This window comes from Triturus cristatus, chromosome 2_1 (genome assembly GCF_964204655.1).
Source record: "Triturus cristatus chromosome 2_1, aTriCri1.1, whole genome shotgun sequence".
NCBI classification, from domain to species: Eukaryota; Metazoa; Chordata; class Amphibia; order Caudata; family Salamandridae; genus Triturus; species Triturus cristatus.
Window position 1 is genome coordinate 891700536 of NC_140581.1, and position 23756 is coordinate 891724291.

Consider the following 23756-nt stretch of genomic DNA (forward strand, 5'->3'; position numbering starts at 1 on the left):
AGAAAAAATGAAGGAACTGCAATGAAAAAAAAAATTTGGGGTACAAAGAGGAGATGCCAAAATAAGCAACCCGGTTCGCAGATTCAATGCGATCCAGAACTAAGGTCACCAGTGTGGAGCAGGACAGGGGAGTTCAAGATGCTAAAACAATATGTTTAAGGCATTATGAACTGCACTGTACCCGCTGGCTAGTAATCTGATACAAACTGCTAAACACTATTACGAGGTTAAGGTTTTACGTATCCTTTACTGTGGTGTCACCCCATGGCAGGTTCAAAGACTAGAGACTTAGAAACTCTATTCAAGTGCCACCTCTGTTTAAAGCTATTCTTTACGCCAGTGAGAGGTACAGAAAAGGCTTGACTTTTACTTGGTGCAACCATTTACTGCAACTAGTTTATTAATATTAAGCTCAAGTTTTCTGTTAAGTTATCCACTCTGAATAATGGATCTTGAGGGCTTACTAAGAATCAATCAGTATCACCGTTGTCCAGCAGGGTTCGGATGTCGGTGGCGGCGATGAGGGCGGTCTCGGTGCTGTGGTTGCTGCGGAACCCTGACTGGGAAGGGTCCAGGATTCTGTTTTCTTTGAGGTATCGGGTTAGCTGTCTGTTGACAACCTTCTCGATGACCTTGGACGGGAACGGGAGCAGAGAGATGGGCCGGAAGTTCTTGAGGTCTCTAGGGTCTGCTTTGGGTATTTTGAGTAGGGCGTTGACCTCGGAGTGTTTCCAGCTCTCTGGGAAGGTCGCGGTCTCGAGGGAGAGACGGATGACGTTGCGCAGGTGGGGTGCAATGGAGCTGCTGGCTTGGTTGAAGATGTGGTGCGGGAATGGGTCCGACGAGGAGCCGGAGTGGATTGTGCTCATGATCTTGATGGTGTCATCGATGCTCACGCTGGCCCAGGCTAGCAGGGGGTCGTGGTCGATGGTGTGAGGAGAGAGTCTGTTGTGTTGCTGTCTGGGTTTTGAAGCGGTCGTGGATGTCTGCTATCTTGCGGTGGAAAAAAGTGGCGAAGGAGTCGCACAGGGCTTGCGACAGTGGGATGTCGTTGGAGAGTTCCTTCACGATGTTAAAGAGCTCCTTGCTATTGTGTGCGTTGTTGTCGAGGCAGCCTTTGAAGGAGGTCCTCTTGACAGTCCTGATGAGGCGATGGTGGTTGCGGGTGGCATCCTTGTGGGATGAGTGGCTGTCCGGAGTCTGCTCGCTGTGCCATATCTTCTCTAGTTTCCGGCAGGCTCGCCTGGAGTCTAGGAGTTCTGGGGTGAACCAGCTGGCCCTCTTGCTGGTGTCTGTTGGAGGGTTTGGTGGGTGGGCTGAGAGCGAGGTTTGCGTGTAGTTTGTTGTCGGTGATTTTTCGCCAACAGCGGCGGGGGATCGGTTTGTTGCGGTGGTGGGTTTCTGGAAGGTCAGGTGGATGCAGCGGTGGTCGGTCCAGAGGAGTTCGGTGGTGTGGCTGAAGGAGATATGGGGGCTTGAGGAGAAGACGGGGTCGAGCATGTGGCCGGCGGAGTGGGTAGGCGTTGTGACGAGTTGCCTCAGTCCGAGGTTGGCGAGGTTATCGATAATGGTTGTCGAGTTGCTGTCGTTGTTCTCAAGGTGAAAGTTCATGTCTCCGAGGAGGATATAGTCGGTGTAGGTCAGGGTGTGCGTGCTGATGAAGTTGGCGATGGAGTCGCTGAACTGGGGGTCTGTAGACGATGGTGCCTCTGAGGGTGGAGTTTGGGTCTGTGTGGATCTGGAAATGTATGTGTTCGGCGGTGCGGAGAGTGTCGTCTGCTGGTCGAGACCCTGATGCTGTTCTGGTGGACGATGGCGATTCCTCCTCCGACAGTTGGTGCTGTCTCTACGGGTGATCTTGTAGCCGTCTGGGATGGCTATGGCGATGTCGGGTGCGGAGGAGTCGTTCATCCTGGAAGGCGACGTCCGGGGATGATGTGTCAAACAGGTCCCAGAGCTCGACTGTGTATTTGCGTGCGGAACGGGTGTTCAGTAGGATGCATCGGAGGTGGTTGAGGTCTTTCTTGGCAGGTGATTCGACGGCTCTGAGGCTGGTGTCGCTGCAGTTCCGGCAGGTGAAGGGACCATGCGTGCGTTTCGGGGCGGCCTTGAAGAAGGTGTGGATCCGTCCGGAGTTGAGGGCGAAGGAAACAAAATTAATGATTTACCCTCTACAGAGCAACTATCCTTTGCTATTGCATCAAATAACATATGCATAATTCAGTGCCTGTGGAAGGGGCCAAGAGAAAGTTCTTGAAGATACAGTCCTCAATTAACCCACTATATTTTAAATATATATATTGATTAGATTTAACAAATAAATTAACATTTGACGAGTGGGAAAAGTAATAATTCTACAGTCAGTCAAGTGCAGTAGCAATGCAAGTGCACAGGTTTTAGAAAAAGCATTTGCAATGCAACAGGTCTCGCATTTGCGAAACTTTAAGCTTTTGGCATTGTAAATGACAATGCCTTTTATTTATCAGTTTTCAAAACCAACACAGGTAAAAGGTTTGCCATTTACAATGCCAGTAGCTCAAATTCTCCCAAATGCTAGACCTATTGCATTGCAAATGCTGGTTGTGAAATGTCCCGGTTTTTGGCTTTAAAATTCTGGTCACCCTAGCCATGACTCACTCGACTCCTGCTCGCTTTCTGTTCATTCGCCCCCAGCACACAAACCAAACCTTCTTAGTCTGTATCTTCTGTCGGCACTACCATCTACCACCTTACAATGCACTTAGCACTTTCTTTCTGCAAACTTGCACCATGATCCTTCTACAGCTTAGTGCGTTAGCAGAGATGGTAAGCGCTAATCACTTTCTCCTTGTAGACAGGCAATGATCGCCTGGCGACATGGGCGGATTCCGTTCCTTATAAAAGGATGTCGCAGGGGGCCATTTCTATAATGGGGGGGCGGGTGCAAACAGAATGGCTATATCTCCCTTTGTATATCGGCACGGCCGGCATGCGGACTCAGTTATTTTTCTCAGCCAAATGGAAGCTTTGTATTGTGTTGGGAAACTGCCTAGCAGAAATTCAGCAGCTTGAGTGTTCCCTTAACCCAATCCGTCTCCTAGACACTGTTGTGGCTTTAGGATGTCATATGTGCCTATTGTCATCCAAGCCTGTGATCTTTGGCAACAGGGCTCTGTCGTTCAGTGAGAGAGCTTCTTCACTGCTGAATTAATGGCTCTATTAAAGACCCGCAGCAATAAACAAGGTAAGCATTGGGAATTTAGTGACTGTATCAGTGTTTTTGACATTTGACAAACCCAGTTTGTTCACCGGAACCAGAGTCTTCCACTGCCCAATCGATTAGCCCGACCAGCAAGAGCGTGGCGGTGTATTTTGCCTCTCAGTCTAACCTAGCAGGATTCCCCCGAAATTGCTGGGATTAAGCGGGTGCCCACCCCGCGATTGCGGCATTCTGATTTTATTTTACAGAGTGGGAGCCCACCCCGCATTTCACTGCCGCGGCCCGAGTGAGTAATGGCCGCCGACCCGGAAGCCAGGCAAAGTTCACCTGCTTCTGGGCGGGGCCGGCGGCAGGACCAGAAATTGTGCCCATGTCGATGCAGGGCTCCCGTGAGGCGATGGGAGCCCCGGTGTACCAAGGGGGGAGGACGGGAGCCTACCCCGCCTCCCCGAGTAGTGATGACGAGTCCCGAGCCGGCGCGGACACAGGGTAGGATTCGAGGCGTCCCGTATTGAGGACAGATGACACTGCACTATTCAGTGACGGAATCCAGCGCCATCTCGTTGGAACCTGTAACATTGCACTTTAGGGCGTTTTTAACCTTATCCACATAAGTAACCACTTATTAGGGTGCTGTATTAGTGGTAAGTGCTTGAACAGTTGCTACCACTACCAATAAGTGTGTGAACCTTTTTGTCTATTCCTGGTCCTGATGAATTGCGGTTAATATCAGACTATGCAAGAAACATGTTAACCATTGACCATTATAGCGTAAACCAGACACCTTTACTGTAGGATTACGCACCTTTTTGTTTTTAATTAAGAGTGGGACCTCTTCTATTAAACTTAGTTATTTAGGATCTCCACTACTTATTTTAAACACACTTTTTTCAACACACACTTTACTTTAGGGCCCTCACCCGCATTACACCAACCGGCAGATTAAGGAATAAAGATCTCCATTAAAAGGCGCCACAAAGGTCGCCGATCGGGGATTGCAGCGCCGCCCCGATTCGGAGCAGACCTGATGATGAAACATGACATCCGGGCTATATGTTGACGAAGCATGACAGCTAGTCTGCTGGATGTGTGAGGGTCTTTTTCCTAAAGGAGGTAACTCCTCCTGACTTTACCGACTCATATTTCTCAAATATCATTATAAGCCTTTTTTTACATCACTCTTTGAGGAACAGCATACCTTTGTATTTCTAGATGAGTCCCGGGTCCCAGGAGGGGGCCCGGATGAAGAGGCGGCCAGAGCGAGCAGCAACCCCGCAGACCGCCGCAAGAGGAGTCTCGTAAGGAGAGCTGGTGCGGCGGGGGCACGAGGCACATTGTCGGTGCCTGCCCCTCCACGCTGGGTATGGGAAGTCCCCAAGCAGCCCGGTGAGTGGGGTCGAGTCTTACAGTACTTGCCATTATTGGCTTACCGAGCCCCGTGTGGCTCCAACGTCTGACATGTGTTTACAGAGCCTAGGAGGCTCCAACGATCGGCGCAAGACGCCATGAGCGTGCACATGGGCTGTCCAGGCGCCCTCGCTCGCGAAAGTGAAAGCGTGGGTGAGCGCGAGAAGAGACACAGCGGGTGCACATCGGCTGTCTGAAAGATGCCGTGAGCATGCACATGGGATGTCCGGGCACGCGTGCACTTATCCTGTCCCGCATGCAAAGCAAGACGGCGACAATAGATCTCGCTAAGTGAGCAGCTTCGCTGCATCGCTAGGCGAGACCAAAAACCAATGTCATGACTAGAGCAAAGCACTGCCTTATTGGTTCTCTCTTCTATAGTAGTGCGCATCCTAGTTTAAGGTGGGCATACAGAAGGAAAATGTGTTCATACTTCACTAACACACCCAAAGAAGCACAGTCTCTTTGATATTAAATACACTAAACATGTTTACGTCCAGGCTACAGAGAGCACAGAAAAAATTAAGTCTGTAAACATATTTTACAAAGAAAAAAACAAAAGAAAAAACAGGGCAGCATGAAAAAAGGTTTGTGGGTTTCTGGTCCAATCACCTGGCACAGTCTTTAAGAGGTTACACGTCAGTCTACTTACTTATTTAAGAGTACAGAGTCTAATGTAAACTACCATGTGGATGAGGCTTACTTGGGTAAGGGGAATTTCACCAATATAGCATAGATCACAAGTAGAGAAGGCATCTGAACTAATAAAAGTACCTGTTCAGCACAAAGTTGGAGGAAAAAAGCATAAAGAAACTCCATTCATTTCCTTGGCAAGCATAACCAAGATTGGCTATTTCCCACGCCAGTCTACCTAGGCCAGCTCCAGGTACCAGAACTTCCACTTTGGATACGTCACTGTAATGAAGTAACAATTATAACAAAAGTTAACACTACTTGCAATCATAATGCTACATCAGAAGTAAATTAAAAACAGGCTTTGGTGTACATATGTTTGAACAACCTTCACCTTGAAAATAAATTATTTTGATGTTAAGGTGCATCCCTAATTCTGCCTAACGACTCCAAACAAACTCTAGAAGCCAATGCAACATCTGTCACAAAAACAAGATTCTTGCACCTGAAAACCTTGCACTGGATGTTCCAATTTCTCAAATTTACCCAGAGACTGCATCAATGTGCTCATACATTCTAGATTGGATAACGCAGATGCAATATTTCTAAGGATATGTTGCACAATTTCACCAAACTACAACATTTTTAAAATGCTACTGCCAGATTCCTGCTCAGGCTAAATCAATGGAGTACATATCCGACATTCTGCACAAATTACACTGAAGACATATCAGGAAATCAGTCAAATTCAAAGCAGCATATATCACTTATGTACTCTATGTATTGGAAAATATCAAATATGAACCCTAGTCAGCTCCAACCCTCCTTTGCCATGCAGCTAGCCACTACAAAATTCAAAATGAAACAAGCACATGCAAAGCCAATAGGCCTCACTTTAAAATTTAAAAGCAGAGCTGTTGGCTTGGCCAATGTTAGTCTGTATAACTTTTTTTTTTTTAAAGTAAAAGAAAAAAACAATTCAAAATAATGGAGGAAAAGCAAAAACATATCTAATGGTATCTCAAAAAATACATTAAATTCAAGGTTTCCAACGTGTAGAATTGACTTGGTTTATTTTTCTAATTACTCTTCACTCCTGAAACTCTGAACAGACTTTAAAAAGAATAAGGAGGTGTCAGAATGTAAAGGGAAATGCTTCCCAAGGTTTACTTTACTTTCCACAGAAGTCAACCATTTGGTTCTCTGAGACCACCTTCTGCCTGACACGCCAGCTGAGTGTAGATGATGGCCCGACTACTGCACCATAAAACCCTTTGTGTGCCAAAGATTGTGCTTCATGCAATGTGTGGAATGCAAGAGATAAAACAAAAACAACTCAGTCTGTTCTTCAGCCATACCTCATCAAAAATATCTCTGTTGCTGTGCTGCTACAAATAAGATGGAAGGGGTGGGGATAAGCATAGAGCTAGGTGGGGAGGGCAGGCGTTTGAGAGGGGGAGCAGCACACAAGGGAGAGAGCTATAAAACACAGACACTTAGATTGATCAGTGATAAAGAAAACAGTAGCTCCCTTAATACAAGCAGTAGAAGCATACAAGTCAACCAATCAAACGGACCATACAGAGGCTATGCTCCATGCGAGAGACAAACCCAACAAGATAAAGAAAAAACTGAATAAGAATTATCTAAACAAGTGTCACTAAAGCAGAGCAATGCTAAGTTCACAATTGGTGTTTTGCAACCGGATAGCTTGCGCCGTCTGGCAGATGGGACCTACAAATGGGATAGTAGAACATTCATAGTTGCTACCTATTAACTGTTGAACAGCATCACTCTGGAAATTGGCAACTGCCCTCTTTACTAAGTTTGAAAAAACAAATCCCATAACATGGCTCTTCGAGCATAAATTTGTGTGTCTATCCATCTCAGTAGCAGTCGATTTCCCTATTTCGACAATGGTAAGAGAGGCATGAAGTCTGAGCTCTTAACACCAATAGTGTTTAATAAATTATAATAACGCAATAGTGCTCCCTCAAACAGGAAGATATCCTCAATTATTTACCTCGTTCTGATGTACAGTGCTGTTGAATGTAAATAAAACAATTTTATTAAGTTAATGGTTGCGGGGTTGTCTAGGTTGCCATCAGAAATTACCCAAATATTTCAAGCAGGATTTGTTACATACATAGCCCTATAACAATCTAAAACTAACAGCTCACCTTGTTGAAAAGGTCACCAAAAGAAAGGTACAAATGACATTATTGGTACTGAAAAAGTTTCCAGAGTAAGCTGGACATTTTTAAAGTTATGCTATCATTTGGATTGTGGGATACATGTATTAGTGGTATGGCATCCTGTACAGTTTCTGCCAGGACCACACCTACTAGTATTTGCTCTGATGATCTTTGGATACACAGAGGAACAAAAGCAGTGAGTGCCCAATGTCGGCTCTGCTTTTTGCAATGACGATAGAACCCTTGGCAATAGATTAGAGGTAATCAAGAGAAATAATGAAATTCATTTTAGTGGAAGTGAACGAAAGATATTGTCGTTTGCCAATGACATCATGTTAAATATTAGTAACCCAATAAAATTGGTAATACAACTTATTACATTGTTGAGAGAATTTGGCAAGACCTTGTCTTACAAAGTGAACACAGTGAAATTGGTGTTCAGGTGCCTAAACCTAGATAACAAAAGGTAAAACTTACTTGAAAGCAAAACACTTTAAAAAAGCTAAAAGAACCATAAAATACTCCAACGAGACATCTATGATTGCAGGTATCAAGGACGACTTGAGCAGACGGAAATATTTACTTATCTCTTGACTGGGTGGAACAACACACTATAAAAAAAATGTAATTTATACCTAGTCTCCACACATTTGTCAAGCTCTCCAGATGAGGATAGAAAAGCCCATTTTTGAAGGACTTCAAAAAGGTCACTGCTGGACATCATATATATATATATATATATTTTTTTTTTTAAACCACATCGGGAGACAACATCGTGGGAGTTATAGCAGGATTCTTAAATTGCAAGTAATTTTTCAGTCTATTGCTTGGCAGTTCAGTTACTGCCGAGGTAAGCATTATTTGAAGGTTCTTAACTAGAACAGTGCGTGTGCATTTATGTGCTTACATTTATATACAAATATATTGTTTAGGGTTTTTTTTTTTTTAAACACCAAGCCTAGTTTAAAATAAATGTAAATTGAATTCATTTTTAAATTAAAAACTTCATTTGGAATATTTAAATTTAAGGTAAGTGGTACTGAGTGAAAAAAATAAACAATTTCATATTTATTACAATCAATATTTTAAATGTTTGGAACATTTTATTTTTAGGGATTTTTATGGGTTGAGGGGTGGATAGTGTTTAGGGGTTTTGAAAGTCTTGAAGGGTTGAAGGATAGGTAGTCCAAAGGGGTAGTAAGGAGTTTTAAGGTTCACTGAAGAGTAACGTATAGGGGTAGTAAGGAGATTGTATGACTCCGGGAACAGTAGCGTATAGGGGAAGGAAGGACATTTTATGGCTCAGGGACGTTTAGGAGTATTTTTGGGGGGACTAGAGATGGGTAGTTACATTTACAAACTATTAAATAAAAACGTAATTTAATGTCAAGTAATATTTACTTTTGAATCGACAATATTAATGCAACATTAACAATTACTAAATCCTCAATTAGGATTATATTATTTTTAATTTGATGTAATGTTTTAAGTTATTTTAAATGTGTTTATTAAAATAAACATTTAATAACTATACAATTCAACTTTGAAATATATAAGGTTTATTCGTCCCTCAGGTACAGTCACGCACTGGAAAACAGACAAAGCGAACCCAATGGATGGTGCAATATTGTTTATTTAGTGCCCAACACCACCACGACGCGTTCCAGCCCACGTGGGGCCTTGATCACATGACACGGATGAGGAAGTGGAATGTTTTTAAAGTGCAAGTGCATGACGTACTGCCTGGCAATCACTGAAACATGGAAAACATACTTTGCCTGCGCCGTTGGTAGTTCCAGTCATGAGTGCTCCTAATACATGTAAAATACATAAATTCAAACATCAATCGAGCATCATGTGTTGAAATGTCACACCAGAAAAGCAGCATGTAGAATAAATATTTAAAAACACAAATACTTAAAAATATAAATAAATGTGTTTAGAAACATTCACAATATCATACTGGTATGCTAAAAGATGACTCATGACTTGGCAATTCTAAACACACACACACAAAAATTAGGTGATGAGTTGCCTACATTGCCACCCCCACAAGAGATATCTTGGACATATGGGACAAACTAGCTGTCAGCAGGGGTCTCGCCTCCTTACCCTCTCCCAACACCACACTGGCGGCCCAGAACCCACATTTCCTCCAGCTTTGCAACCTCACTCTTTGATCAGTGGCCTCTTCGAGGGGGACACTTTTTCCACCACTGGTTACATACACCTACTAATACACAAGGGGCCACTCGCCCACTTACTCCCTTCTAGACACTTGAGCGTTCCTTTGATGGCTCGGGGAGACTGATTTCACATACATATCAAGTCCTCCAACACCAACTCTCCCCCCCCCCCCCCCAACCCTTAACAGTGGCATACTGACATTCCAGGCGACATCCCTGCAGAGCAATGCATACAGTTATGGCGGGACACAGAAGTATTGCTTAACAGGAGATGTCCTATAAAGTTATGACCCGCTGATATTATACTCCTGTTAATATCCTGTCCGGCTGCAAAAGAGGTTTCCCACTTCCCCACCCCTGTGCTGGCATAACAACTCTGACACGGGACCTATCATCCACATCTAGTGGTCTGCCTATTCTCAACTCTATTCTCGAAGGAGGTGCTGAGCCACATCAAAGTAATGGTGGGGTTCCCTACCCCAAGCATACCGCAGATAATGATTGTGCGAGTTCGACCTCAAACTCTCAAAGCTATGACACTCAGAGTGGTGGGTAATCTTACGCATGCTGGGAACAGCCAAACTGGTCATTGCCCTGCACTGGAAGAAATCTTTGACCCCACCGGCTACGCTGTGGCTTATTAGTCTATGGCACACCATGGCAATGGAGCGTTTAACTTGTCGTACCATACAATCGGACAACAAATTCACAAACATATAGCAACCCCTGCTACTACACCAGTCTAAACTGGAACACTGCCGCCGCCCCCTGGCTTACGCACACTACAGCTCTTTCATAATGCTTTACTAACACGTGGGGCTGAGCACCCATAGTGAAGCTACACACACTAACATAAAAGTAAGAACTTCCTCCCCCCCCCCCCCCCCCTCCCTCCCTCAAGGTACTATCTTTACTCGTCCCGGCAACAATGCACACATCCATGACAACAACTGGTCAGGGCTAAGCCCTGTGTGACAACCTCTATGCCCCCCCTTCGCATAATCCCCTGGTTCTTGTAAGTTTATCTTGTTTGTTGGACACTGGTGAAATACGCTCTAGTGGCAAAGCCTCTTGCTCTAGTTGGGCTACCTAACTACCATAGATGCTACTCTGTGGATAATCTGAACGCTTTAAGGTAAATGCCCGGTAAATCTACTTTTCACTAATAACGCTGGGCCACGGCCCCACAGACTCATGTGTACCCAGAAGGGTACTTATAGCATTCACCAAGATGTTAGCTGTGTGTATGATCGTCAACAGCACTGCATGTATCATAAATGTAACCACAGTTATAAGGAAATAATAAAACAGATTTAAACAAAAAATTAGGCGATGCAATGATGATACAAAAACTGACTCAGGCTTTAAGCTTAGGCACTTGGATAAACAAGAATAATTGATCATAGGTGCGGGAAGGGCAAGAACTTTGTGGATACGCACATCAAAAAGTACTCCTGGGTCCCAACATGTGGGCGGAGCCAAAGCCCTTCTAAAAAGATGCTCATATAATTGTCTGGAGATAGATGTGCTGTCAAAAACAGACTATGAAAAGTACCTCCAGGAGTGGGCTGACAGGAGGCTGAACTTGGTCCATGCTCGATGAACCGAGAGAAATAGGAAGAGAAAGTGAAAGCAGGAGGCGCTGACTAATGAGAAGCAAGGAAATGAGTGACCTTGAAACCAAGCAATGGTAAGTAAGGGGCAGGCTCCATGCCCTTTAAGTTTTTTATTTTTTTAAAGAATAGACTTGAAAGTGACAGCGCATGCAGTCTCAATTGAGACCTAAAAAAGGGTAGATTAATTTACTTGCGCTTTTAATGTCAGACATCATAATCCAGATTCTCCCTACATACTCTTCCTCCTCCAAGCAAGAAATATTAAAGCATTTCAAGCCTAGGGGCAGTAGAACAATAGGATTCTATCAGACATTTATGAAAAGGGACAGATCTGTGGATTTGAGAACTGCAAACAAATGTTTCCCCTTGCGGAAAAGGTCAGATTTAGGCACAATCAGTTCAGACATTAAGCACTACATTCTGTTTTGGCAGCAACATGGGAGAGAAAGGAAACTGAGGAACAAGTTACTTACCTTCGGTAACTATGTATCTGTAAGAAACATTAGTTAGATTCCTCACCCTAGAATATCCCCAGGCGTCAGACTGGATCCGGAAGATTTTGTCAGCAATACCCCTTGTGCGTCGCTAGGCGTCGTCTGCGGCTCCGCGTCAGTCGTCGGCGTCAGAATGACGGAGTACTTAGACGCCGCCCTCGCGCGCTGACGTCAGTTCTTGTACATAGCTTTCCGCGCCAGGAACGCAGAGCCATGCAAGAGACCGACACTGGTGCCAAAAAATTCTAGGGCCCTGAAAGGGATAGCCTTAACCTAGATGTCAGTTCGCAGAACGGGGAGGATGGGTGGGTCGGTGAGGAATCTAACTAATGTTTCTTACAGATACATCGTTACCGAAGGTAAGTAGCTTGTTCATCTGAAAGAAACACGTTAGTTAGATTCCTCACCTTAGAATAGATACCCAAGCAATACCGACCCCGGTGGTGGGTCTGTGAACCAAGATCACACCAGAAAGTCCTGGAGGACAGAACGGCCAAAGAAGCCATCCCTCCGGACTTGGCTGTCTAGGCAATAGTGCCTGGCAAACGTGTGCAGCGAAGCCCACGTCGCCGCCTGACAGATGTCCTGCAATGGGACTCCCCGTCCCAAAGCAGTAGTAGCCGCTGTGGCCCAAGTAGAATGGGCTCGCAGCCCAACAGGAAGGTCCTTTTTCGCCAAGGAATAAGATTTTTATACACAAAACGACCCACCGGGAGATGGTCCGTTTGTGCACAGCTTTTCCCTTCTTTGCACCCACGTAGCCAACGAATAGCTGGTCGTCCACTCGGAACGGTTTTGTGCGGTCCAAATAAAAGGAGAGCGCACGTTTTGGGTCCAGACGGTGGAGCCGCTCTTCCTCTTTGGAAGGATGCGGAGGCGGAAAGAAGGTGGGCAAGGTGACAGATTGCCCAAGATGAAAGGGGGTCACCACTTTCGGTAGAAAGGAAGAACGAGGCCGAAGGACAACCTTGTCCGGATAAACAGATAGAAAAGGAGGCTTGGACGATAGAGCCTGGAGCTCACTCACCCGTCTAGCCGAGGTGATGGCTACCAGGAAAGCAGTCTTAAGAGTTAAAAGACGAAGAGGACAATTGTGAAGAGGCTCAAAGGGAGCGCACATCAGGAATGTTAAGACAAGATTCAAGTCCCACTGAGGCATTACGAAAGGGACAGGAGGAAACGTGTGAGTAATGCCTTTAAGAAAGCGAGACACTACAGGGGACTTTAAAAGAGAGGGCTGATCAGGAAGCCGTAAGAAGGCAGAGACGGCAGCAAGATAACCTTTCAAGGTGCCCAGGGCAGAGCCCTGCCGGGCCAAAGAAAGAAGAAAGAGGAGAACCTCAGAAAGAGGGGCGGAAAGGGGATCCACAGCCTTTGCTGTGCACCATGCCACAAATTTGTTCCACCGGCAGGTGTATACCGTCTTTGTGGAGGGACGCCTGGCTGCCAGAATGATATCACAGACTTTAGGAGGCAAGTCAAATGGCATCAACTGCCGCCGTTCAATCTCCACGCATGGAGGTGGAGGCTGGACAGGTTCGGGTGGAGGACCGTCCCCTGCTGCTGCGACAGAAGATCCTCCCGAAGGGGCAGACGTATCGGAGGATCGGTCAACATATACCGAGTAGCTCGGGATACCAGTACCTTCGTGCCCAATCCGGAGCCACCAAGATGACTTGGGCCCGGTCGCGCCTGATCTTCTTCAGCACTCTGGGCAGAAGTGGTATAGGCGTACAACAGACCGCAACTCCACTCGCGAAGAAAAGGGTCGCCGAGCGAGTGCCGCCTTGGAAATTCCAACGAGCAGAACTGCTGACATTGCGCGTTCTCGTCGGTGGCGAATAGATCTAACCAAGGCTCTCCCCACTGCTGAAAGAGACCTTGCGCCACCTCGGAGTTCAGACGCCATTCGTGATCCATCATGCACCGGCGGCTGAGTTCGTCTGCTCTGGCGTTCAGAGAGCCCGCCAGATGTTGAACCACCAGGGTGATGCCCTGGTGTTCCAGCCATGTCCAGAGGCGCAGAGCCTCCTGACAAAGGGTCCACGACCCCACCCCGCCCTGTTTGTTGCAATACCACATGGCGGTGGTGTTGTCCGTGAACACCTGCACGACACTTCCCCGGACAGAGGGAAGGAAGGCTTTCAGTGCAAGTCGGATCGCTCTCAGCTCCAACAAGTTGATGTGGAGGCGAGACTCCGCTGGAGACCAGAGGCCTCTGATCTCCGCCTCTCCCATATGGCCACCCCATCCCAGGAGGGACGCATCAGTCACTACGACATGCTCCGGTAGGGGTAGGGAGGGGCTCTTGCCCGTGACCCAATCGCGGTCCGTGAGCCACCACTGCAACTGCTGTGCAGTGCCCTCCGAGATCAAGACATGGTCGGACAGGTTGCCGTGATGCTGGGCCCACTGAAACTTCAGGTCCCATTGCAGAGCCCGCATGCGCCGCCTGGCGTGATGCACTAGTAGTATGCAGGAGGCCATCAGCCCCAGAAGCCGCAACACTAGCCTGACCGAACCCCAGGATAGAGGCCGAAAGATGGGAATCAGGGCCTGTATATCCCGGACCCGCTGCTCCGGTGGATGGACCTGGAACTTCGCCTAATCGAGAACTGCTCCGATGAAGAGGAGCTTCTGAGAGGGGCTCAGGTGTGACTTCGGCACGTTGATGGAAAACCCCAGCAAATGCAGGAGATCCGCCGTAGTCTGGAGGTGGGAGACGACTGCCTGGGGCGAGCCCGCCTTCAACAACCAGTCGTCGAGATAGGGGAAGACTGGAACCCCTGATCTGCTCAGATAAGGCGACCACCGCCATCACTGTCGTGAACACCCGAGGGGCACTGGTAAGGCCTAAGGGGAGCACGGTGAACTGAAAGTGCTCCTGACCCACCGTGAACCGCAGGTAACGCCGGTGGGCCGGCAGGACGGGGATGTGGAAATATGCGTCCTGCAAGTCCAACGCTACCATCCAGTCTCCAGGGTCGAGGGCAGCTAGAACCTGAGCCAAAGTTAACATTTTGAACCGTTCCTTCCGGAGGAAGGCATTGACGTTCCGGAGGTCCAAGATAGGGCGTAGGCCCCCTTTGCCCCCTTTGCCCTTCTTGGGAACCAGAAAGTAGTGGAAATAACCACGACCTACTTCTGGGCTCGGAACGCGCTCGACGGCCCCCTTGGCCAAGAGGGCCGTAACTTCCTCGTGGAGAAGATTCAAATGATCCCCGAGATACGGTGGTGCTGCGGTGGCATGGCTGGAGGGGTCGTCTCGAAGGGGAGGGAGTAGCCCCTTCGGACGATTTGCAGCACCCACCTGTCCGACGTGATGGAACGCTAGTGGAGCAGGTGATGGCGAACTCTGCTGCCCACTGTTGTGGAATGGGCCTGAAAGCTCGGACTAGGAAGGCTTTGAGGCGGATGCTGCCGGGGTGGATGTGGACTGACCGCGTCGTCCTCCAGTACCGCCTCGGCGGAAACCACGTCCGCGACCACGTTCAAGCTGGTTCTGCGGCCGGTGGCTAGGCGGACGTGAGGAGGTGCCCCTTCCTTGGCCACGAAAGGAGCGAAAAGCGGAAGTTGTGGCCGCGGGGCCGAGAGGCCCAAGGACATGGCCGTAGCCCGGGAGTCCTTGAAGCGAGCCAGCGCACTGTCCGCTTTCTCACCAAAAAGGCGAGCACCATCAAAAGGCATGTCCATGAGGGTGCTCTGGACATCCCCTGAAAAAAAGACGTGGACCGCAGCCAGGCGTGACGTCGAAGCGCCACCGTGGTAGAAATCGCCCTACCCAGCGAGTCCGTAGTGTCGAGTCCACATCGGATTGCATGGCGCGCTGCATCTCTCCCATCGGCCAGGGCAGAGGAAAGCCGCGCCCGGGCCTCCTCCGGGCACAGTGGCAGCACGTCCTCCACCGCATCCCACAGAGTGGGAATAACGGTCCAAGAGACAGGCGGTGTTCAAAGACCGCAGGCCCAAACTGAGCGAGGAGAACAGCTTCTTACCAAACTGTTCCAGTCTCTTGGAATCCCGGTCCGGAGGAGCGGACGGGAAGGAGGATTGGGAGGTAGAAGCCTGGATAACCAGACTCTCGGGGGTGGGGTGTTGGGACAGAAAACTGGGGTCGCCCGGAGCAGGGCGGTGGCGCCTGGCAACGTTCCTATCCACAGGAGGGACTGTGGAGGGCTTGGACCAGGTGCCCTGCAGAACGTCAGTGAGGGCCTCATTGAATGGCAGCAGAGGCTCAGTGGAGCATGCGGCAGACTGAAGCACCTCAGTGAGGATGTTAGTCCTCACAGCCACGGCAGGCAGCTCAAGCCCAAGGGCTTTGGCCGCCTTGCGCAGCACCACAGAAAAAGCTGCACCCTCCTCCGAAGCCACAGTCGGAGGAGAGATGAATCCAGTGTCCGGTGAGGTATCCAAACCACTGGCCTCCCCCAGTTCATCTGCCCAGTCCTGTGCAAGTTGGCCCTGAAAGGCCATAGGGTCGTCAGACCCCTCCCATTCGCCCCCGTCATCCGATTCCTGGTAAACAGGAGGAATGATCGGAGCCGGTCGATAAGACAATATGCGTCTCTAGCGGCGTCGGATGTGGCGCCGCATCGACGTCGGGACCGGACAGGGGCTGAACCGGGGATCGACGTCGACCGGAAGCGGCGTCGGGGGTGGCATCGGTGTCGGCGGAGGAGGCGTAACGAGGTCGACCGGCGTCGACGGGGGCCCAGGCTCGGGCCCCTCGGGGACCTGTGGCGTCAGGGCCGGAGCCGCCGGCACGTGAGGTCGCCCAGCCGAGTCCGCGGGGCCCGAAGGCGCGCCAGCGGGCGTCGGACGGCGGGGCCAGGCTCCTCATGGCCGAGAGGAAGGCACTGACCTCCGCCGGCGTCGCGTCAGTCCCAGGGACCATCGGGTATGGGGACGTGCCCGGCACCTGCGGCTCCTGCGGAGCCGCGGGGGTGGAACCAGCCGGACCCTCGGCCCAGCCGCGCGACAGGCAAGGGAAGTCCGAAGAGCGGTGTCGCCTCTTGGACTTCTTGGAGTGCCTCGACTTACCCGAAGACTTCGAGCCAGACGAGTGACGATGTCGAGTGCGGCTCCGCGACCGATCCTTGGACCTCCTCCTGGACCGGGATCGAGAGCGGCGCGGAGCCGAGTGGCGAAGCTCGAGAAGCTTGCTGGACCGCTCCCGCCTAGCTTTCGAGGTCAGGGCCATACAATCGGAGCACGACGCCGCGTCGTGGTCGAGGCCCAAGCAGTACAGGCACCGGCGGTGATGGTCGGTCACCGACATCAGTCGGTGATGGTCGGTCACCGACATCAGTCGGTGACAGTCGTCGCAGGCCTTGAAACCAGGCATCCTACCGGCACCAGAGTCGAGAAGTGACCAAAAAGAGTCGAAAAAGTTAGTAAAAAATTGACTAAAGGGGTAGCTCTCCCGGATCGGCGCTTACTGGCGCGGAAAAAAGAAGAACAGACGTCAGCGCGCGAGGGCGGCGTCCAAGTACACCGACGACGTCATTCCGGCGCACGACGCCGACAACGGACGCGGAGCCGCAGACGACGCCTAGCGACGCGCAAGGGGTATTGCGGACGAAAAATCTTCCGGATCCAGTCTGACGCCTGGGGATATTCTAAGGTGAGGAATCTAACTAACGTGTTTCTTTCAGATAAGTTCTGCACCATCGAATGTGGTACAAACCGCGTTGGGGCAGCTTATGATTTAGATAGGAAAGCCCTCGGTATGACTCAGATCAGGAGGGCTTTCCTAGCTAATTGCGCTCCGTGAGTTAGAGCGACCGATTCCGATGCACCCATATGGTGACGGACTAAGTTCGCTCGGACTCCCATTGAACTATGAGAACCTGTATACCGAAGGTGTACACAGGCTCCCATTGCAAAAAAGGGTGGGGAAAGCGTACACCCAGTGGCGGGCAACCTATGGTGCCCGCCACACTGTGCATGCATGGAAAGTGGGGACCCATGGGCACCCCGACGGGACTGATTCGGAGGGCCCCAGGTAAAGGGGGGCCTGCTACAGCCTCCCAAAGTCCGATTCCCACAGCAGTTTTGTCTTGCTGAGACGAAGTTGATAAAGCTGTCCGAATCGTGCATTGTACTCGCTCGCAAGCCGGCTCCAGTGCGCAGCACGATTCAGCTGCGAACGAGTCGGACTGACAGGATCGCGTTCGGAAATGAACCGGTCGACGCAGACAAGATCTTCGCATCGTACTTGGTCGTTCAGAACCCATCAACCCAACCACTTAACGTACCCACTCGTTTTTTTTCTTGAATTGTCCTCATTGCCATTAGGTAGGACATTTTTAAGATAATAAAATGATGTAGTTTGGCATTTGTTGTTGAATCTTAACTTCCCCCTGCAACTTCCTATCTGCCTTAAATACGTCCCGCCCAGACTGGCCTGTGGACCTGGAGGCAGTTGATAGTCTTTACTTTAGGGGCTGGATTAATAACTCACTTTACCAGTGCATCCCGATGAAACTGACAGGGACTAAGCACACGCATGGTACAATGAGTCCCTACGGGCGGATAAGAAAAAGTGCAAAATGCTGAACCGAGCCTGGAGACACACTTATGATGCCGTTGTTAAAAATACCTGTAGGATGGCCATAAAAGCTTCCAGAAATCTGTTCAAAAGGCTAAAGCCTTGTTCTATACCAACTTTCTCTCATCTAGCTCCAACCCCTCCAAAACCATCTTCTGCCTTATGAAAGACATGGCAACACCTCCCACAGGAACCAATAATGCCACATCTCCCAACACTCATTGTGACTCGCTGGCTAGGTACTTTATTAACAAAGTAGAATGCATATACAACACGCTAGAAATGAGGCGGAGTACCACTGAATCCATGGCGCCCCCCCCATCTCTATAGCACTCTCGCACAACTTACAAACTCTGCCACCCATAACTCTCGAAGACCTAGCCACCCTAGCGGCTAAAATCAAATTAGGTTCCCCTGGTGATTCCATAAAACCGGATATCTTCAGGAAATTCTAAAACTGCCTTATGACTGAGGGCCGGGAATTCATCAATGGCAGTGATTCCAAAGTCATGGAAGCACGCCAAAGTCGTCCCACTGCTGAAAAAACCTACACTAGACGCATCTTTGCCGGAGAACTTCTAACCTATCTCCCGGCTTCCCTACTTGGCCAAAATTATGGAGTCCCATGTCAACATCACTCTAACCAAACATCTGGAGGCCAATCAGATCCTAGATAGATCTCAGAATGGATTTCGTCCCAGTCACAGCACAGAATCTGCCCTTTTGGAGGTCACTGAGCAGCTGTGGGCGACACTAGACGAGGGCAATACCCCGGCAGTATTTTTACTTGATCTTAGTGCAGCCTTTGACACTGTCTCCCACAAGATTCTTCTTCAATGTCTTGAGGAGATCGGGGTCACAGGCAGGGCTCTGGCCTAGTTTGCTTCTGTTCTAGCAGAACGCTCTTTTCAGGTACATGCCCACGCTCCCCCTACAACCCCCCCCCGCACCAGTCTAGTAATTACCCTCTTAGCTGTGGTGTCCCACAGGGCTCCGCCTTGAGCCCCACGTTGTCAATGTGTATGTCCACCCTCTGGCCCTCCTGGCTAAAGAGCGCAACATCAAAATGGTATCCTACGCGGACGATACCCAGCTGGTATTCACCTTTACCAACAACCCTGCTCTGGACCAACTAATATTTCGGGCTGATGTTCTGGCCATTGCAGACTGGATGACTAACAACTATTTACAGCTCAATTCGGCAAAGACGGAGGTGCTCCTGATTGGCCGGGACACTCACAAGTGGGACTACCAATGGTGGCCTGCAACCCAGGCCACCCCTTCCACACCGAAAAACGCAGTTAAAGACTTGGGGGTCCAGACTGACACCACCCTCTCTTTTGAGACTCATGCATAAAAAGTGGCTGGTACCTGCTTCGGTCTTCTGTGCGGCTTAAAAGCCATTTTAGGATTCTTTGACGCTGCCACCCGCCAACTGATAGTCCAATCGGCTGTCCAGTCGTATCTGAACTACTGTAATGGTCTTCTGCTTGGCGTAAATAAAACAGTTAATGCAAGACTCCAACGGGTACAGAATGCAGCTGCATTACTTTGTTTGCCCTCCCTAGGAAATGCCATACCTCCAATCTCCTTCACCGTCTACACTGACTGCCAATCAAACAGTGAGTCCAGTTTAAAACCCTCTGCACCACACACACGATTGTACATGGCAAGGGCCCCCAAATCCTGCAGGGACTTTGCACCCCTTATGTTCCTCTGCGTCCATAGCGTTCCTCTGATCAACATCTGCTGTGCATCTCACGGGTCCGCCGGGGCAGAGCAGGGGGTCGCTCCTTTAAATCTCAGGCCCCTGCACTATGGAACTCCATCCCACTGGCCGCCTGCAGCTGCCAGGATTACTGGGCTTTCAGGAAAACTGATCAAAACTTGGCTTTTCGCTTCCATCTAGCCACTTCTCCCCTGGTCACGTGTCCGCAAGCCCTGGGACGCCCTGTTGCTGGGGCAGCTATGCGCTTTATAAATCCCCCTAACATAACAAACTCTGTTTCGCATGTACAGATTTAAAGGTGTAGCATGGATCATATAATATCGGGACTCCATGTTTCACCTCACACCGATTTGCCAACATTCAGAAATAAACTTGCTGTTCGGCTAAACCTAACTAAGCAACATCCGTAAGCAGGGCACAAAATATTGCAATAAATTCAGCAGACTGATACGGAAGTGATGTGCAGTTCATTGCGAGGCACATGAAATAGATGTTTACATTATTTCTGTCGAACTGCAACATTTTGGCAGTTAAAATATCATGTCTACAAAATTTTAGTGTACCATAAACAAATATTTTAAAATCTAGAAAAATGAACCTTTTTTTTTTACTATTTTGTTTTAGTTTATTATTTTACTGTAAAATAATGTTAAAAAATATATTATTTATATTTTTTGGGATGTTCAGGTTGATGGGGAGATTGGGTACTATATTGTACCACAACACTTGTATAGCACTTACCAGCCCTATGTGGTTGCTGAAGCACTGGCCTACATGAGTGGCACGCTACACCGTGTAGGATGTGTGGTTGGAAGGATGTTGCCTTTGTTTAGATCCTATTTGGGAAGTGTTTCCATGAGTGTGAGGACCACCGAAGTACGGTTATCCCGTTATGGGACGCAGCGCTCAGCAGGGTGATGGATAAAGTAGTGCAATGATAGGTGCGTAGTGCGTGGTTTTTGGTAAGCTGGCAGCTATGAAGGTACCTTATGGTGTTTCTTTTGTTCAGTCAACTGGTTATTGCCCTGGGTTGTCTATTGTGAGGCATTTTGTTTAACGTTTATAGACCTTTGCAGGTTTAGTTGAGAGAGAGAAGTGGTGGAGCGATCTGCTGAAATGGACTTTGTTAATATCATCCTAAATCAGACTGTCATTGTGAGATGCCAAGAAAAGACTGTAGCATGTTGCTAGTCAGGACCTGCAGTACGTGACTAAATTAGACTCCTCATTGGCCAGCGTTATGTGGCACCTGTCCAGATGGTAATGGGTGGTTTACTGCTGTGAACTAGAACAATTCTAGGTTGCAGATAGGACTCATAATAGTTTCGTCTTATGAGGGCTTAAGTGTCAAGAAGTAAAGTGAATTAGGCAGCCAGTAAGAACTACAAATCGACAGTCTAACTACTGAATGTTAGGATATTCTTTTTAGTGTAGGTTATATATTGTATTGTGATTGCATTATATATCATTTACTACCCCTGACGAGTATTGTTATACTTTACACTGGGTAGTGCGCTGCTCCAGGTACCAGGGGTAAATTTTTTTTTGGGTAGTTCTTGTGATTAGTTTTATGCTCTACCAAAGCCATTCTACGCCTTCACTCCAGTTTCTAAGTGGTAGACTACATTATTAGGAAATTAGGTGTGATATTTAGTAGGAAACAGAGGTATGGGAATTTCATGCATTAGTTGACAGTATTAAAAGACGAGCTACAGACTAGGTATTGCTGGGGTATGAGTTTGTAAAGGAGAGGTTGTGATCTTTGAAATAAGGTGTGGGCAATTTGCAGAGGTAGTATAATAGGGATTAAGACAAACATGCATGTGACTTAAGAATGGGCTGTGCACAGAGGCATGCTGAGGAAGGAAGGGAAGGACCGGATCATTTGAAGATGGGGTCTCAACATCAAAAGTTTTAAGTCAAGTTGGCTGGTTTTTCATGCAGGGTTTTTAGGAATATTGTGGAGGCTTTCTAAAACAGCATGCAAAAAACTGTAAAAGGAAACATTATCTGCAGGTTACAATACCACTATTTGCCATGAGAGCCCCAGCACTATCATTACCCACCAGATAAATACAGTTAAATAAATATGGTTTAATTTCCCTTAAAACTGAATACAGGGAACCACAAAATAGGAATGTTGTATTTGAAATGTTTGTGCTTGAAATGCTCTTCATCTTTCCATCTGGTGATCAGGGTGGGATGAAGGATAACAGTGTGGTCAATGAATCTGTGTAACAGTAATGTATTTACAACGTAGGCACAATGAAGTGTGAAATCCTGCATCTGGAGGTCATTCAGCCTTCCGGTAGCAGCAATCAGACATGCATAAAGAAAATCTTCACCTTAGCAATTGAAAAGCAACCCCCCCCCCTTCACATTTCGCGTCGCACACACCTTTAGTGCTTGGGAAAAGCAAGTAAACAGCAGCGCCTCCCCAAAGAGGCCCTGTATGAATTTCAAAAGGAGAGCTCTGTCTCTGTTCATTCCAAACCCACCGGCTGGTAAGCCACAGCTTAATATTAGTAGGTTCTTCTCTCACTGAGCTAATAGGTGCCTTGAAGTCAACCTGTAGAGACAGTGTAGTTCTGTGTTGTTAGCGCATGTATATTTTGTATGCGTCACCTTCCTGTACAGTTAAGGCATCTGGTTATGATGATCTCAAACGTATTTGTTATATAGTCTCAAGTGACTCAAGGTCCAGGGAGAACCACCACGCCAAATGCCAGGTTCTACATTGTTTTCCCAACCCCAATTGTACCTGAATTCACACTATAACCAGATTTAAAAGGAGTTTTGCTCAATGAAATTACAAACCTAACCTGTAACAAAACATAATTTTTGTTGCTAGTAATACACCACAGGCAGGTTGTGCGGGGGGCATTTCTCACGTGGCAGCTGTCTGGCACGTCCACAGGTGCAGCCCCCAAAGGGACATTCCTTGGGATCCTGGTGCCTTCCATGGCAGAGAAAGGGCAGAGGATTAAGGGCCACACCCATCCACTTTCTCTGCCTCGGTTTCTCTGTTTTTATATAACACACACAGTACTGCACCTCGCTCTCTAAGCTGTGTACCAATCCGTCTATCTCTCAAGTTGCCCTGTGCAGGTCTATTTTTAGGTTCGCAACAAGTGAACAAACCAACACTGTGTACTTTACATTATACATTTGTTAATTAATTTTTGGATTTTATATTTCATCTTTTTTAGTTATTAGTATAAAAGGTGGAATATATCTTTTTTTAATAGCATGACATTTTTTGAGGGATTGTGTGGGTAAAGATTTTTAATGATATATTACTGTTACCAGATTCATTTGTTTTTTAATTATGTATTAATTTAGGTAAATGTATAATTGTTAATTTTTTTAAAGTTTAAATTATTATTTAAATGTTATAGTTTGAGGTATTAAGTTTTAAATTCGGAGTGTGGGATTTATTGGGGGACTGGGTGGGTAGGTTAATAAAATTTTTAAAATAGACTGATCCTGAATCTATTTATTATTTAAAATGCGGAGACTGGCATGTAATTAATGGTTTGTTAAATTTAAAGTCAAAAGAACATGAATTTTAAAAATATTTTATCATTTAACAGGTTGCGTGGTATTTTGTAGGTTTTACTGTTTGTTATAATTTATTAAAGTAAATAATATCATCTTTGTATCTGAGTTTTAGGTCTCGCCTGACCCAGCGCATGCGCTGGTCTGTCGAGACTTATTGAGAGGGCTCCAAAAAGTGCTACCAGGCCA

General features: G+C 47.7%; 1 protein-coding gene across 3 annotated transcripts in view; it reads right to left on the reverse strand.

Moving 5' to 3' along the window:
* CARNMT1 (carnosine N-methyltransferase 1) overlaps positions 1 to 23756 on the reverse strand; it is a 142334-nt gene that overhangs the window by 96450 nt on the left and 22128 nt on the right. For all 3 annotated transcript variants that reach the window (XR_014970369.1, XR_014970370.1, XM_085633068.1), the window contains exon 4: positions 5381 to 5521. Coding sequence is in view for 1 of the 3 variants with exons in the window: in XM_085633068.1 (XP_085489194.1) it covers positions 5381 to 5521 (141 nt within the window). In the remaining 2 variants the exon portion in view is untranslated. The remainder of the gene's footprint in view (positions 1 to 5380; positions 5522 to 23756) is intronic.